The sequence below is a fragment of the Cricetulus griseus genome (assembly GCF_003668045.3).
Source record: "Cricetulus griseus strain 17A/GY chromosome 1 unlocalized genomic scaffold, alternate assembly CriGri-PICRH-1.0 chr1_1, whole genome shotgun sequence".
NCBI lineage: Eukaryota > Metazoa > Chordata > Mammalia > Rodentia > Cricetidae > Cricetulus > Cricetulus griseus.
Genome location: NW_023276807.1, coordinates 17,136,933 through 17,155,933, shown reverse-complemented (window position 1 = coordinate 17,155,933; position 19,001 = coordinate 17,136,933). Strand labels below are relative to the sequence as shown.

Genomic DNA, 19,001 nt, shown 5'->3' with positions numbered 1-19,001 from the left:
GTTACAGACTGATCAGAACAGTTATTAAAGGCTTGTCTGTGAGAAGGTGGATAATTGGCTTTAACTAATAGTGTCAGGAGGACAGTGGGAGCTCAGGCCAGCTGGTACCACGTTGTACATCCTATAATTTTAGATCAATACAGCTGCCTTACTGCTTGTTTTTTCTTAACTAGAAGGGACAACTAGAAGGAATTGCTACTCCATTCTCTCTAGTACTGCACTTCAGCGTTGGTGTCATATCTTACCCTTCCAAATGAATCCCTCTTGGCATTTCTGGAGATTCCTGAATCCACTCAGTAAAACAAGATAGCCTATAGAGACATCTACAGGACAATCTTCTTTGTGGAATAAGGCAATACAACAAATTCTTCCTTGGGTTATTTTTTTTTTCCTTACCAGAAAAGTACTGGAAACTCTTTGGAATTTAATGTACAAAAACTTCATTGAGATTATTAGTTGAAAGTAAATCTGCATTTCTTGTGATGGATGAAAATTATCAGCAGTACTCTTTGAAAGTATCACCCCTGACTTCACAGAAGCAAATGGTACATGAACTGTCTTCCACTGTCCTCCAGATGCTGCTAGTTAAAGCCAATTATCCACCTTCTCACAGACAAGCCTTTAATAAGTGTTCTGATCAGTCAGAGGAAATCGATTGTTTCAGTAATTGGGAGTATTTAAAAACAAGATGAGATAGACAGGGTTACTTCAATATGCATTGCCATGCACATTGTCTCTGTCTCTTTAGCATTTGACATAATTTGTTTTCTTTTGCTATTTGATGAATTTCTGCAAAAGATTAATGCACACAAATCATTAAAAATATGCAGCCAACAATTCCTTTTCCTAGAAGCCACCAACATGGCTGAAGTTGAGCACAAGAAGCAGCAGACATTTCGCAAGTTCACCTACCACGGCGTGGACCTGGACCAGCTACTAGACATGTCCTATGAGCAGCTGGGGCAGCTGTACATCACCCAGCAGAGGCAACGCCTGAACCGCAGCCTGCAGCAGAAGCAGCACTCGTTACTCAAGCACCTGGGAAAGGCCAAGAAGGAGGCACTGCCCATGGAGAAGCCCAAGGTAGTGAAGACCTACCTGAGGGACATGATCATCCTGCCGGAGATTGTGGGCATGTACAATGACAAGACCTTCAACCAGGTAGAGATCAAACCAGAGATGATCGGCCACTACCTGGGTGAGTTCTCTATTACCTACAAGCCCGTGAAGCATGACTGGCCTGGCATCGGTGCCACCCACTCTTCCCAGTTCAACCCCCTCAAGTAACTGTGGCCAATAAAGACACATGTATAAAAAACATACTTTCTTTTTTCTTTAAATTCTTTAATTACTACTCATATTTGCATATGCATCCCCCCATTCCATTGCCCTCCCACCCTCCCATGTTCCCCACTCGCCCCATCCCCCAAACCCATCCCTCAACTCCTTCCCAGGGATAGTGAGACCCTCCACTAGGGACCTTCAGAGTCTGTCATATCATTTGGGGGAGGGGCTAGGCCCTCCTTGCTGTATCTGGGCTGAAATAGTTTCCCTCCATAGGGAATGGGCTCCCAAAGTCCATTTGTGCTCTAGAGTTAAAGACTGGCTCCACTATTAGAGGTCCCATAGACAGTCTTGGCCTTCTAGGTGGCACCCACATTCAGTTTCACCCACATGCTGTTTCCCCAGCTTTATGATTAGGGTCTCCATGTTCTCACTAGGTCAGGTCAACTGTTTCTGCAGGTTTCTGCAGCACTGTCTTGGCTCATTTGCTCATCCCTCCTACTTCTCCACAATTGGATTCCAGGAATATGGTTCAGTGCTTAGCTGTGGATGCCTGTTTCTTCTTTGAACAGCTACTGGATGAAGGCCCTAGGAATGGAAACCAAGGTAGACACCAACAGCCAACATCAAATTAAATGGAGAGAAACTCAAAGTGATTCCTGTAAAATCAGGAACAAGACAAGGCTGTCCACTCTCTCCATACCTCTTCAATATTGTGCGTGGAGTTCTAGCTAGAGCAATACGACAACAAAAGGAGATCAAGGGGATACAAACTGGAAAGGAAGAAGTCAAAATTTCACTATTTGCAGATGATATGATAGTTTACATAAGTGACCCAAAAACCCTACCAGGGAACAATTAATTACAGCTGATAAACACATTCAGCAAAGTGGCAGGATACAAGATTAACTCAACAAAAAACAGTAGCCCTACTATAAACAGATGATACATGTGCTGAGAAAGAAGTCAGAGAAGCAGCACCCTTTATAACAGCAACTAACAACACAAAATAACTTGGGGTAACACTAACCAAAAAATGAGAAAGACCTTTATAGTAAGAACTTTGAGTCTTTAAAGGAAGAAATTAAAGTAGATAGTAGAAAATGGAAAGATCTCTCATGCTCTTGGATAGGTAGGATCAACATAGTAAAAATGGCAATCTTGCCAAAAGCAATCAACAGATTCAATGCAATTCCCATCAAAATCCCAACACAATTCTTCACAGACCATGAAAGAACAGTACTCAGCTTCACACGGAAAAAAAAAAAAACAAAAAACAAAAAAAAACAGGGTAGCAAAAGCAACCCTGTACAATAAAGGAACTTGGAACTCCAGGAGGCATCACCATCCCTGACTTCAAGCTATATTATAGAGCCATAGTCCTGAAAACAGCTTGGTATTGGCACAAAAATAGGTTGGCCAATGGAATAGAATTGAAAAAAAAAACTGATATTAACCCACACACCTATGAACACCTGATTTTTGACAAAGCTAAAGTTATACAATGGAAAAAAGAAAGCATCTTCAACAAATGGTGTTGGCATAACTGGATTCAGGCATGTAGAAAATTACAGATAGGTCTATATCTATCGCCAAGCACAAAACTTAAGTCGAAATGGATCAAAGACTTCAACATAAATCCAGCCACACACTGAACCTCCTAGAAGAGAAGGTAGGTGATACCCTCAGGAAAAATTGGTACAAGACACTGCTTCCTAAACATAACACCAGTAGCACAGTGAGATTGACAATTAATAAATGGGATCTCCTGAAACTGAATAGCTTCTGTAAGGCAAAGGACACAGTCAACAAGACAAAACGGCAGCCCACAGAATCAGAAAAGATATTCACCAACCCCTCATCTGACAGAGAGCTCATCACCAAAATATACAATGAACTCAAGAAGCTAGCCACCAAAACACCAAACAATGAAATTAAAAAGTTTAGTGCAGAACTAAGTAGAAAATTCTCAACAGAGGAATCTAAAATGGCTGAAAGACACTTAAGAAAGTGCTCAACATCCTTAGCCATCAAGGAAATGCAGTTCAAAACCACTCTGAGATACCATCCTACTCCTATCAGAATGGCTAAAATCAATAACACCAATGCCAGTCTATGCTGGAGAGGTTGTGGAGAAAGGGTAACACTCTTCCATTGCTGGTGGGAGTGCAAAATTGTACAACCACTTTGGAAATCAGTATGGCAGTTTCTCAGGAAAATGGGAATCAGTCTACCTCAAGATACAGCAATTCCTCTCTTGGGTATATACCCAAAGAATGCACATTCATACAATAAGGACATGTGTTCAACTCTGTTCATAGCAACATATTTGTAATAGCCAGAACCTGGAAGCAACCTAGATGACCCTCAACTAAAAGTACTTTCTATTCCAAACTTGTCATAAAGAGAAAACAGTATACCAAGAGTTCCTAAAATTAATGAAAGACTTTTTTATTTGCACCTTTCCTTTGAATTTACATGGAAACAGAATTAGGGCACTAAGTGCCTAAGTTTGTTCCTCTAACACAATGAAGTTTCAAGTAAGTATTTTATGTTTGGATGGTAGTATAATTTTCTGCTTTAATTTGTGTGTGTGTGTGTGTGTGTGTGTGTGTGTGTGTGTGTGTACTTTTCCCAATATTTGATACAATTTTATTAGTTTCCTTCCCATGGTCATAAATTGAGTTCTCAGATTCTAAATAAAATTATTGTCTCAGCATTTCTCTAACATTTGAAATTTAGAATGAATATTTACATTGTTAATTAGTTTTTTAACTCAGTTTTACTAGGTCTACTAATTTAAAAATAAATCATTAAAATTACACAGTAAAATTTTTATGGTTTTCTCTCCAAATAAATGATTATTTCTTCATGAGAAGCCTGCTACTCTGCTCTCTGTTTTCAGGTGAATGATAGAATTTGAGGCTGTCATTTCATGACCCAGATGAGCATCAATGTTAAATGGATGACTGCTTATTCCTGGCAGTTATATTCTACTAACATCTTATGCAAAATGGTGATATAAGTGTATAAGCTCAACTTTCTACTCTCTCAAGTCAGCAAAGACATTCTTTAAAAGGTCAAAAAATTGAAAAGAATTCTATTAAGAATTTCAATAAGATATCATCCAGATAGAACCAGATGGAGAAATTTTTTTTCACAGCATGAAATTTCTAGCTTCCTCATCAGTAAATGATATTGTTCAATCATTCCTATCTCTGATTCACTAATGTGTTTCCACTTTCCCCCATGGGATATATTCTCTCTACTTTCTTCACTGTGCCTGGTACCTAGAAGGCTGATTGGTATGAGTTGCAAAATCCAAGTTTTTGGCCTCTCATTTCCAGAGCAAGTTTTTCCCTCACTGTTCTCCACATTTTAGAAGCAATTTTATGGAGACTGAACTCCTCTCTTTAAAGCCAGGGGTCCTCTCTGGTGGCTTTGTCTAAATCACACTCACTCCATTTTCTTACCCCTTCCAGTCCGCTGATAGTCACAGATTCTAATTCTGAGACACTTCCTCATGTCTTGTTGATTCTCTTAAACTTTTCCAACTTGAAAGAGTCAGATCATTAACCTCACCTTAATTGCCCTTTCTGGATGGGCCATCTGTTTCTTGACAGTTCCCAACAGATAGAGTCTTGATACCTGAAACAGATCACAAATTCTTTTGGGGAAGAAACCAAATTTCATATGAATCTTTTAACCTCTGTACTTTCTCCAAAATACTCTCCTAGTTAAAGTTATAATCTTAAACTCTTACATGGCTTTAAGTGCCTCCAGCTATTTCTCCTTTTCAAACCCCACTAGAGTGGCAATTCAAAAATAAAGAGATTGATTCTCTAATTAAGTCCCTTCTTTAAACCACTGACAACTGACTTTGCTTCAAAAAGTGGTCAATAAATAAGTTTCTGCACAATGCAGGCCCTGCCTGTTTCCCAGGACTCTTGTGAATATAACATAACACACACACACACACACACACACACACACACACACACACACACACACACACTTTATACACACCATCTAGCAGCCCCCATGGTTCTCAATTGTTAATTTGATTAGATTAAGAAGCACCTAGGGCATTAATGACATCCCTCTCTAGGCATGGCTCTAAGGACATTTCAAGAAAGGACTACTAGAGGAAAAACTAGATGCTCAGTGTTCTAATGTTGATAAAGGAAGGCCATGGGAGGTCTGGGAAGCTGAATAGATTGCAAAGAATTGTAGATTATCAGGACATATTTTATTCATTCTATGTGAGGGCTGCTGTCAGGCACTCAGGCACACATGGACTATACTTCATCAATAGGAGACACACATATCTGCACATAGGATGAAAGGAAGTAGGCATACTGGCCTATAGACAAAAACATGTAGCCATGCTGGCAAAGGCTTAGGCAAAGGTTAAATAAGATCTCTAACCTCAAAGCTGTATTTATATAGAAATTACATAAAAGTGCATTCTGCCAGGAATAATTATATAACAGATTATGTAACTGTTTACCTTTTGGATTTTCCCCAGGCATCAAGGATTGGTCTAAAATGATTGGTCTAAAATGCAGATTCATATACCACTTGATGGCCAATGCCAGCCTTTGTTTAGCTGAGTCATACCTGATATCCACATCATCATTGCATTTTCTAAACTTAAATTTTTCCTTAAGGCCTTCTGTTTCCAAATAAAGACTCATCATGAATGTTGCTGGAAAGATGATGTAAAAGAAAAAAGAGAAAGGACATGGCCACCTGAGTACCAACATGCATCTCTCACCTATTCGTGTCAACATGCTGTAACTAGCTGCCACCTGCTCTCAATTGCAAAGAACAGTCCTTGATGGACTGAGTTTTTTCCAACCTATAAGCCAAGCCAAATATTTTCTGCCTTAAATTGCTTTTGACAAGCATTTGCTCACAGAAGCAAGGGAAGTAATCCATACACTACCACACCACTTGTAACATCCCATGCAGGCTACCTCCTTCCCACAAAGCCTTCAAATAGGAAACAGGGCACTGAGTACACTTTATTAAACAGCCTCCTTGGCCCATCTTCCTTGCCAGTTCTCTATCTAATAATTTTAAGATTTAGTGGAAGCCCATTAAGAAAGTCATTCCTGACAGCATCAGAAGGAAAGGAAGAAAAAAGAATGAAAGAAAGCAAGGAAGAAGAGAGAGAGAGAGAGAGAGAGAGAGAGAGAGAGAGAGAGAGGAGGGAAAGGAAGAAAGAAAGAAAGAAAGAAAGAAAGAAAGAAAGAAAGAAAGAAAGAAAGGAGGGAGGGGCGGATAGAGGAAGGGAGGGAAAAGGAAGGAAGTAGGGAAGGAAAAAAGAAAGGCAGGGAAGAAAGGAGAAAGGGAGGGAGGAAAAGAGAAAGGGAGGGAAGAAAGACTATATTGTCTCATCTTTAATTCTATCAGAATAACCTTCCTTTTCAGATAGACGCATTAACATTTGAAGTTCCAGTTCACCTTTCAAATTATATGGATTCAAATTAATTTCTACCAGTTCCCTGATGATCTTGAACAAATGTATTATGTGTCTGTTCAATCATCTGTAAACTTAGGTTAATAAATATCATTCATATGTCTTAATTTGTGGGAGAATTTTACTATGAAAAATTAGAAGGAGTTCTGGGTATCCAAGAAAGGTACTATGTAATTTGCAGGTACCTTGTCTCCTAAAGGAGAAGCCCTTGTTTCTACCAGTCAGATAATCTTCTTGATTAGTAAATTTCTACTGCAGAGAATAAACTTCTATGTCCTCTTAGGTACTACACATGAATGAGTAGTATGCAACTGGTTGAATTTCCTTCTCTCTTGAGTCTATTTTATTTACAAATAATCCATGATAAGATACTGTCTGCATCTAAATTTATTTAAGAAATACTCTTCACAAAATGACTACCCATTGGAGTTTGCAGGGATCTGAGAAAGTTTCTTTGGGGCCAACTTTTCCTGAGGAGACGGGAACAAACATCTATTCACCTTAGATAGACCATCCGTGACAGACCAAAGCAATGATTCCTCCAAGGTCAAACTCAGTTAATCAAAGAGTTTGTTGAACTTACTTACAGATTATGGGGACTATTTCCAGGTGAGATAAAGCAATGACATCACCAGCAGGTCCCATCTTATCAGAGATCATGAGCTCATGGAAACTGCACCACAGAGTCTAACATTTAGTGAATGTTCCCTGCCCATATACTCTAGCGCCTCCCAAGAAAATTTGTAGCTGGTAGATGGTGGGAGAAAATAATGGCTGCAATGCATGTAGGAGCCCTCTAACACAACCCTTCTGTTCTTCTCTCTGGTAGTGCGTATCATGAACATTTTATCATTACCATAAATATGGCTACATGTGTGTTATATACCATCACCATGGATATAGCTTATATATTATATACCATCACCATGGACATAGTTACATATCATCACCATAGCAATTGCTACATACATGTTATACACCATCACCATGTATATATGTCTCTGTGTGTGTTAAATACCATCACCACTAATATAGCTACATATGTGTCACATACAATCACATAGATATAACTACATATGTGTTTTCTTCACCAATTACTTGTAATGATTACCTGTCTAAGATAGTCTCCAGTTCAAGAAGGCAATCATGGTATATTTTCAGGAAAATGTCATATCATACAACAACAGTTCTTTTCCCCTGTAAAACTAAAAATAAAAACCTACAATCTTTTTGAACGCACAGGTTCTCATGGCTGAATTAAATTGATTTCAATTATGTCTTTTTAAAAATATTATCTTTCCTTTGCCCAGATAATAAGAAATCATACATTTTAAGTCTTGGTTAATATTTGAAGAATGTTCTTTCTGGTATGTTGATTTAGAAGAATGTCAGAATATTATTTCCTTATAATGCAATGAATAAATTTAATTATTATGAAATTTTTATTTGACAGAAAGTAAATGCAATACAGCATATTAATATAGTTCATTTTTATTTCATTTACAAAATATGGTATGTAAACACTGTATTTGCATTATTTCTGTACCTCACTTTCCCATCTCCAAATCCTTCTGGGTCCCCTCTTCTCAAAATCATGACCTCTACTTCTTTAACTCTTATTATAAAGACACAAAATGTACATATGCATTTATAAATGAAGCCTATGGAGTCCATTTAAGTGTGTGTGTGTGTGTGTGTGTGTGTGTGTGTGTGTGTGTGTGTGTGTGTGTGTGGTGTGCTCACCTGTGCACATATTTAAGGATATTAATGGTTGTCCACTTGGGATTGTATAACTTACCTATTATGGATCTCATTTCTGCAAGAAACTGAATTCTTTTCCCTTAGTGATCATTAATTGCCTGTAGCTATTTATCTTTGATGAGGCCTTGTAAGATTTCCCCCTTCTACACTGACTTATCAACTGATATTCTTTAGTTCACCACATTGTAAAGATTCCAAGAGTATAACCAATATAGAGAGACTCTATCTCACAGAAGAGCATTATAGTCCCCTATCACATAATATTCTCTCCCCTCCTTTGGAAATGTTCCCTGAGGGATAGGTGTAGAAGTTGTGTTACAGACATAACAATTGATCTGGGCACCCCTCAGTGACTTGTTCTCTGCAATTTGACCAGTTACATCTTTCTTTAATGATCTTTGTCTGCTGAAAAAAAAAAAGAGCTTCTTTGATGAAGTTAAGAGCTACACTTGTGTGTGCGAATAAGGATAAATACAGTTAGAAATTATACTGGTTTAGGAAGTTGGAAGAATCTGTTGTCTTTTGGGTTCCATGACTTCACCAGCCACAAGTAGTTGGATAGATTTACAGCACTGGGCATAAATTTGTTCCTATTTAGTGAAATTTAAGTTCAATTTGATGGCTTTTTGTCATCGCTGAGATACAAGTGCCAGTATTGCGTCCTTGGGGATATCTTGTCATGTTTGTTATTGTTGTGATTCATAGGATTTATAGCTTTGTATGAATCAGATTAATTTCTGGTGGTATCAACTTCATACCCCAGGGAAATACTATTTCTTGTGTTCAGTATTCCTTGACTGTCTGTAGTTCTTTGTGTAACATTGAAAACTCTTGGGCTTTCCTGTCTCCCTTAGTAGGTATACTGTGCTTGCTATTGTTTGGCTCATGCATTTATGTATTTAACAACAGTTATCATAAAAAAGATGATATAAACATGAAAGAGAACAAGAAGGGGTATATCAGAGGGTTATAAGGGAGAAAGAGGAAGATAAAAATGACTTTAATGTGCTTCAAATCTCAAAAAGTAAAAGAAACATTGAGAAAAGAATGAGTCCTTGTCTCAGAACAACAATGAGGGAAATTAAGAACAAGTAACCACCCTTCTGTGTACAATGGTGACCTGCTAATAGGAGTAACCAACCTATATCTGCTTAGACCTAAGGTATATTCCATGAGATGCAAGCCATCACAAATACCTGTAGCAGTTTGCAGAGGATCTGCCCCCATCTAAGATAGATGGGGTACAATTGCTGAGAGAGGAATTAGACACAGGCTCCCATTCCTAACCCAGAAGCTATCTCCAAATGATAACCACTTGCAAATGAAAAATTAGTTATCTCCAAAGGCAGTGATTAGTTATACCCAGTGACAGGCCTCATGCCTAGTAGTAGATAGCCAACTCAAAACAAACTCAACTGCACTTTTGGGTGTATTTTGTCTCAATATAGTTATTAAAATATATTGTGGCATAGATTAAAAGGAAAAATCTTGAAATAAATTAAATGTACTTATTGTAGATTTATATTCAAATAAAATGTTCCTCAGCATTCAAAAAGGAAATAGGGAACTACATTTATTCATAAGGCAGCCAATCAAGACTCATTAAGTAAATGAATAAAAGGGAGTAGAATTACATATTCTAAATATGTTTGGGGCAAAATAAATAGTACTTGTATGCTTATGTTCAAATTTGCGTAAAAATACAAATACGTAAATATCTACATTCTAACAAGATGGTCTTGTGGGCAAAGGACATTTGCAATACAAGTCTAATGAGATGTGTTTGAAACCCAAAACCCACATGAAAAATCCAGATGCAGTGGCATAAACTTTGGAATTAAAGAATACCTAACTTCAAGATAGGACATAGAGACAAGAGAATCAGCAGGAAGCTCATTGGTTAGAAATCTGAAGCACTCAATGTAGCAGAAATAAGAGAGACCCTGCCTCAAAAACAAGAGAGAAGGAGAGAACCGACTCTCAAATGCTGGCCTGTGATCTCCACCTGCTTGTAGTGGCATGTACGTACCTGCACTCACATATACAAATCACATATACACACACAAAAAAAAGAAAACCAAAAATAACTAGGATCTACATGTCATTTGCACATGAGGAATAAGAATTTTGTTGCCTAGATTAAAAGACATTCACTTCATTATTTCTCCTAAATCCATACCAATTACTATTGAACATTTTGTCATACCTTTGTAATAAGAAGAGCACCAAACTGAAGATCCTGCCGAGCAAATGTCATCATTTATGACATTTGAGTTGAGTACTCCATAGTTGCTATAAAACTTCCATACAGTTCTGCTTATAAAGCAGGATTCCTAAAAGACATGTATCTGAGGGAGCCTACCATTCCTGTTAAGAACTTGGGGTCACACAATCATTTGCTGAAGGGTGATTGAGCCAGATAACAATGATCAAGGTCTAGTAAGTGGTAGCAAAACTGCTAACTCTATAGTTTCTAGCTGCATGCAACCCAAGAACTCTCTAGAAGGGTAGAAAGGATAGTATGACTGCTTTGTTTCCAGTCAGAACTTCCCAGTACAACTGGAAATTTGACCTTTAAAGATGGCATGTCTGACCAAGCTTAATGTTGATTGGCATTAGCAGATGTTATTCAGACAGAAACAGATTTAGAAATTGTTCCCAGGGATAATTGTAACTGTAATAGTGTGTGGCTTATTGTTCTGTGCAACTCAAAAAGATTCATCATGTTTAATATTTTGAATAGAGAATAAATCAATATTTATACAAGTTGGCCAAGGCCCAATTTTTACAATCTTATTCCTTAACAATAATTTGGAAATATCCATTTAGATTATTTTAATATTTCCTCACTTATGGTCTCTAGAACAAAAATGAATTGTGACTTATGGATGATTATATGCTACAACAATCATCTGTGTATAGCCTATGTTTGTCTATGATTAGTATACCTCCATATTTATTTGAAGTCTTTAATTTTTGTATAAATTTTGATAACTATAATATTTTAAATGTAAAAATCAGATTTTTCTTCTTAATTCTAAATAGATAAATCCATGATATAATTTAGAAATCATAAAAAGAAAATAACCAAAATCTAATAACAATTAATACCAATAAGATAAATATGAAATTTGATTCTTATAGAATGATAACTGATTAATTAATTTATTCCAAATGTTTATTTATGATGTGGATATTTTTAACTGATAGATCAATTGATAATAATTATTTGTATGTAATCAGTTAATAGCTGAAATGTGCAGTATATTTTTTAGATAAAATGAAGGCACCATGGGAAGATACAAAAGGAAAAAGAAGTAGTGACATTTAATTTAGGATAATTTATTCCAAAAAAGAAATGATTGACTGTAGTTCCTGGAGTCCACACATAGTGTTAGACTAAATGGTAAAGCCACTCAGAAACTCTGAAGCTAGATATGAGAGTAGTATGTACTGAGTAATAAATCTCGTGTAGTTCAATTCCCACTGCCATTTAACAAGAGAAAAGTTACCATAGAGGGACAGAGTTACACTATAATTTAACAGGGAACAAGTATGCTAATCTTGCAACAGAACAACAGAACAAGAGTCAGGGAAAGTTAGCCATGGTGTTACCTCAGATTGTTAGAGTCAATATTACTTAAAAATAAATCAAATAGTTTATCAGAGTAATTCAATTAGCCCTGAATTAATAAAAAGAATGGCTATTATCTTTCTAGTAAGATGATATACTGCATATTTTCAAAAATAATTCAGCTCCACATATAAAACTTTTACTGGCATATCTACCAGCAGATAAAACATTTGGATATATATATATATATATATATTATATAATATATATATATATATATTAGATTTAATATATATATATATATAAAGACATTTTACATATAAATTGGAATTTATGGACACACCATCATGAAACTCTTTCTTAACTGTGTCTCTCACTGAGTACCATCAACATCTACAATGTAGGAGTCACTCTTTATCCCCAGTTTCATTTTGTGTGTTATCAGTCATATGTCATCGATTATGATGATGACATATGAAATAATTCAAAACTTTTGGTGGTGCATGATTACAAGATGCATAATGAACTCACACTAGTCTTCTCCATTCTTCTGAAAACATGAGTCATCCAGAGTGTAACACTTGGACTTTTCATATTCTGCCCATCTGCTTTTCACTCAATTTCCTTCTCAATGACCAAGTCAGAGGTTGCTGGGTTATGGTACTTGTGCTTCGGCATCCTTATTTTACTCAATAATTACCCTCAAATAATGCCAGTGGTTAGAAAAGGGAATAGTGCCACTCCCTTAGGTGAAAAGGACTGAGATATTTTGAGAGGAAGAGATAGATCCTGTCTATGGAACTTCTGCTGCAGTGTTGTTTTAGTAGTTCATAAGTTAATGCTATTTGCCACTGAACCTAATGTGTTAAATGAAATGCTACCAGATATATGTGTGGATAACAAAAACAAGACCTCTGGAGATTAGTACTGTAAGATTCCAGGTATCTATCTGGAGTCTTGGTTCTTACTCCTCCGCCGAGAATAAACAAGATCTGCTGTGTATGAGCTTCTCCTGTGGGGATGAACTCTGCATAATATCACGGTGAACAGTTCTGATTTATAAGTCTCTGTACTGAGTTCTTTATGCATCTTATTTTATGGAACACTCAGCAAAACTCAGCAGAAGGAGGCTTTCTAAACTAAACTTATTTTCAAAGGAAGAATATAAAGCCTAGAGTTGTTGCCTTGCCTGCTCATAATCACACAACCTGTACATGGTAGTGATAGGATTTGAAATCATTTTGGATGACTTGCTTTCACATTTAACATCTATGCTACCCTCCTGTATGCTTAATAATCGAGTCTATTATGATGGCAGGACATGACATCTTTTAATTGCCTTACTCTGTCATCTGTTATAAAAAAAAAAAAACTTCACTTAAGGAAGGAACAGTTTATTTTAAAAAATAAAATTTTCAACATCAGAAATATAGTTACTCTAATACATTTCCATCACAAAATTAAACTGTAAAACAAAACAAAACATGTGGCACAAAGAAAATTGATTCTAAATGGCAATATCTTTCTTTTATGACTTTTAGTTTTAAAGATAAAAAGGAGTTTTCAGGAGTATTTGAACTGCAGAAAAATATAAACATAATTAATGAAAGACTAGGGATCTCTGAAAAGGAATATAACCAGATACTCAGTTATACAAAATAACATGCTGGGAATAGACTTTCCTTCACAAGCGCTGCTCCTTTTAATTTCCAGTTAATATTCTTACAAAGTGTGATAATGTTAAGATATTTTAACAACATTGAGTTTCAAAACAGTGGTGCAAATTAAACTGTATGCACTAATTAAGATAACACTGATTACACCAACACAGAGGAAGGGATGGGGGATACAGAGCCCACTGATGAGTCATGTATACACATCTGTCTTCTTCTGCAGCATTACCTCATAAATGATCTACTTTATCAAATCATCCATATCCAATCACATCATAATATTGACCTATAGGGTTAATTATATTTATTGTGAATCTTTTTCCCTCAACATATGGTACTCAACGTCATATACTTAAGCCTTGTTGCCTACTTTGTCATAATGATCCTCATCTCACCAAGGGAAACATAAGAGCATAGAGCCTGGCTTCATTTTAATGTGGCTGCATGCAGGCATATGGCGGTCTCCTACTGTAAAGTTCAGAGTGACAGTTTTAGAATACCAGTGCCTTATGCTAGGGGAAGTGTATGCCTCTGACTATTAATTATAGGATTAACATTTTTAAACAGCCCATATTTTTTAGTGTTCTATAAAACAATTTTATAAATAGTGCCATAAAGGACTATTTAAATGCCATACATTAAAAGCAAGAAATGTTTCATTTTATTTGGATACCCTGTCTTATGTATATTCTCTATGTGGTGAAAGGTTAACTCTGCTGAGTAAATTACAAAGCTAGAAATAAAAATGAGAGGTTTTACTATGACTTTTATCTTTAAAAATGAATGCTATGATATATTTGATTTTAGCCATAACTAAAATATGCTTAACAGGCATATTAAGGCACCATGAATTTACTGATTAACTTTAAACTAGGTGACAGAATGTCAGGCATTCCAGAGCTAAGACAATATAAAACCAGAGCATTGCAAGATTCTTTTTTTAGTAATTTTTAAATTTAAATTAGAAACAAGCTTGTTTTACATGTCAATCCCAGTTCCCTCTTCCTCCCCTCCTCCCCTGCTCCCCACTGACCCCCTGTCCCATTCCCTTTCTGTTCCACAAAGAGAGTGGGGCCTTCGATGGGGCATCCTCAAAGTCTGTCATATCATTTGGAGCAGGGCCTTGACCCTCCCCAATGTGTCAAGGCTTGGAGACTATCCCTCTATGTGGATTGGGTTCCCAAAGTACATTCCTGTACTAAGTAGAAATACTGATCCACTACCAGAGGTCCCATAGATTAACCAGACCACCAAACTGACATCCTTGTTCAGGAGGTCTAGAACAGTCCTATGCTAGTTTCCCATCAATCAGTCTGGGGTTGTTGAGCACCCCTTTGCTCAGGTCAGCTGTTTCTGTGGGTTTCTCCAGCCTAGAATTGACCTCTTTGCTCATCACTCCTCCCTCTCTACAACTGGATTCCAGAGTTGAGCGCAGAGTTTAGCTGTGGGTGTCTGCTTCTGCTTCCATCAGCTACTAGATGAAGGCTCTAGGATGGCATATAAATTAGTCATCAATCTCATTATTTGAGAAGGGATTTTAAGGTAGCCTCTCAACTGTTGCTTAGATTGTTAGTTGGGGTCAACCTTGTAGATCTGTAGACATTTCCCTAGTGCCACATTTCTCTTTAAAACTATAATGACTCCATTATGTTATGTTTTGTCCTGCTCTCCTCTATTCTTCCGCTGACTCCATCTTCTTTCTCGCTCATGTTTTCACCTCCCCTCCTCTTCTCCCCTTCTCTTTCTTCTAATTCCCTCTCCCCTCCTTCTGTGCTCACAATTAGCTCAGGAGATCTTGTCCCTTTCCCCTTCTCTGGGGAACCATGTGTGTCTCTCCTAGCTTCTATGGTGATGTGGATTGTATTCTGGTAATACTTTACTCTATGTCTAGAATCCATATATGAGTAAGTACATACAATGTTTGTCATTTTTTGACTGGGTTACCTTACTCAGGATGGTTTCTTCTAGTTCCATCCATTTGATTTGCCTTCAAATTTCAAGATTCCATTTTTTTTTCTGCTGAGTAGTACTCCATTGTATAAATGTACCATGTTTTCTCCATCCATTCTTCAGTTGAGGGAAATCTAGGTTGCTTCCAGGTTCTGGCTATTACAAACAATGCTTCTATGAACATAGTTGAACATATGTCCTCGTTGTATTGATGTGCATTATTTGGGTATATACCCAAGAAAGGAATTGCTGGATCTTCAGGTAGACTGATTCATAAATACAATTTCATTGCCTCTCCAAGTTTCCCTTGGATATGAATGAGAGAGTTGACAAGAAACTAAGGAAATTACAAAATATCAAGGCAAAGGGTTAGTTACAGTGTAAAATGGGAAAATGACCTGTTGGTGCCACTGAATTGATATGCCTACCTGTGGCACATCACGGCTTATAGAAAGTCCTTCAGTATTCCTGTAGGCTCTGTGATTGGCAGTCTCTCCATCTGACAGAGCCAATGGAGCAACCAGGTAGTAGCTTCATCTGGACACATTACAGTAGACTCAGGAAGTATCATTCATTCAAAGCTTGGAGTGATTTCAGGTTCCTTGGAGCATGCAACTGGCTAGAATGATCCCTCTTGACTTCCTTGGCTCAATATCACCTAGTAACACTCCCAACCCTCCACTTCTACCTTGCCCAAAGAAACAAAACAATAGAAGTAGAAAAAGGTGATCATGAGCATCAACTTTGCAACAATCAACTATATGTTTTTACTATTTCTACAAGGAAAATATTTTGTCTTTGAAATATATTTTTGCTTTTGCTGTAGGGGAGGATGGACTTATATGGGCTCATGGATTAAGGGGGATTTCTGTTCATGGTTGGTGGAGAGAGCATTACAGAGTTAATAGCAATAGAAGCATGTAGGAGAGGCTCCTGGTTCCTGGCAAATCAGGAAACAGAGCACCCAGGGCTCAACTCCAAGCTGATGCAGCCAGAGGTATAACCCTTTCCTTTGGCTTGCCAATTTCAGCATGAATCATAGTTCTTAAGTAAATATGTCTTTTAAAAATTTCTCTTTTCCCTTCCTCCCCCATCCCTACCTCCCTCTCTCTCCCTCTCCCTTTTCCCCCTCCCTCCCCATCTTTGTTTTTTAAGGAATCAATAAATATCCTGAACTTGCTATTTTCTTCCTACTCATGTATCTCAAAGATTCTGTGTTTGTCTTCTCTATACCTTCTATTTACAAGACTCAGACTGTCATCAGTTGGATTCATAGAAAAGGGCTTGCCTCCATGACATCAGGGAGTTTTGAACAGAGAGCCAAGGGGAATTCCTCAGTGTCCAGAAACAGGCTAGAGATAGAGGAAAAAATGAGAGTCTAGGCTTTGAACAGCCTCTTAGATTTTTACATATTACGTGGTTCAATGAAATAAATAATACAGGCCAGGCGTTGGTGGCGCACGCCTTTAATCCCAGCACTCGAGAGGTAGAGGCAGGTGGATCTCTGAGTTTGAGGCCAGCCTGGTCTCCAGAGCAAGTGCCAGGACAGGCTCCAAAGCTACACAGAGAAACCCTGTCTCGAAAAACCAAAAATGAATGAATAAATAAATAAATAAATAAATAAATAAATAAATACAAAGCTAAATTGCCACTTAATATTTTGGGCTGCAACTGGTCTGGAATTCACAATGTAGCCCAAGTTAGCTTCGACCTCATGATTGTTCTCCTGCCTTTTCAGTGCGGACAGTGCAGATGTATAGACTTGTAATAATACATACATTAAAAGTATCAACTTATGCTAAAAAATACAATTTCATTGATGAAACTGAAACTTACCTGAGTAGAGAGATAAAGAAAGAGACAGAGGGAGAGGGAAAGAGAGGAGAGAGATTCCCGTTTTTTAAAAATGGTTTTTTATTTAAATTCTTTAATTACTACTCATATTTACATACCCATCCCCCCATTCCCTTGGCCTCCCTTCCTCCTATGTTCCCCACCAACCACCCCCCAATCCATCCCCCAGGGATAGTGAGGCCCTCCACAGAAGACATTTAAAGTCTATCATATCATTTGGGGGAAGGCCTAGGCCCTCCTTGCTGTATCTGGGCTGCAATACTATCCCTTCATAGGGAATGGGCTCCCAAAGTCCAGTTGTGCTCCAGGGATAAAGACTGGCTCACTGTTAGAGGTCCCATAGACTGCCTTGGCTCCTAGCTGGCATCTACACTCAGAGGGCTTGGTTCGGTCCAATGCTATTTTTCCAGCTTTATGACTAGTGTCTTCATGCTCTCAGTATATCAAGGTCAACTGTTTCTTCAGGTTTCTCTAGCACAATCTTGGCTCCTTTGCTCATCCCTCCTCCCTCCCCACAACTGGATTCCAGGAGTATGGTTCAGTGCTTAGCTGTGGGTGCCTATTTCTGCTTCAAACAGCTACTGGAAGAAGGCCCTAGGAATGGTAACGAAGGTAGACATCAATCTCATTATCGGGGAAGGACATCAATGGCATCCTCTCCACCACTGCCTGGATTCTGAGTTGGGTCACCCCTATGGATCTCCTAACATTCTTCCTGTGCCAGACCTGTCTCTAAACCTGTACTGTCTCCCTCTATCAAGGCATCTCCTTTCTTGACCTCCTCTATTCCTCCCCTGTCTCAGTCCTCTTGTTGTGAGAGATCCCCTTTTGTAAGAAACATAGTTTATTTGAAATTCATCTATCCTTCCCATCACCTGTCCTCAAACCTCGCTCTCAACACTATGATGCTGGAGATTAAATTCACACATACCTTCTGGGGGATATGTTTTAATCATAGTGTATCGATGGTAACTAAGATATAGAAAACAGGTGATATTAATAGGTAAAGATAGTATTTTATACTTGGTACACATTGTGTATACAGATGGATTTTCTTTTTTACCCCATATAACAATTCTGTGAATCCGCTAAAGTTTCATGAGTCAAAGTTTGGGGGGGGGACTTATTTTTATTGTTTTTGGCTTGCTTTTTGCCTCCAACTGTCGGAAACTACTAAATAAGAAAACAGCAACTGGCATTGTTGGATGTAAAATATGTGCTGGACTTATGTCTTAACCTATGGTGACTCACTGAATCCTCACAAGTAATGCTTGGAAATGAATTCAGTTCTGTCTCTCAAGTTCAGAAGAGTAATTGGAGGCAGAATTTAGTTCTTGCCAATGATCAGTCAGCAGAAAATTCTGGAATTATGATTTGAGTCCAGGCTCTTTGAAGTATTCTACCTTTCTAATCCAAGTTA

General features: G+C 37.7%; 1 protein-coding gene across 1 annotated transcript; it reads left to right on the top strand.

Annotated features, from left to right (window-relative positions):
- Window positions 1-861: 861 nt before the first annotated feature.
- Window positions 862-1,287, top strand: LOC100763784 (40S ribosomal protein S15). Its single transcript, XM_027392773.1, has one exon. The coding sequence runs from the start codon at window positions 862-864 to the stop codon at window positions 1,285-1,287; it is 426 nt and encodes a 141-aa protein (XP_027248574.1).
- The last annotated feature ends 17,714 nt before the right edge of the window (window positions 1,288-19,001 follow it).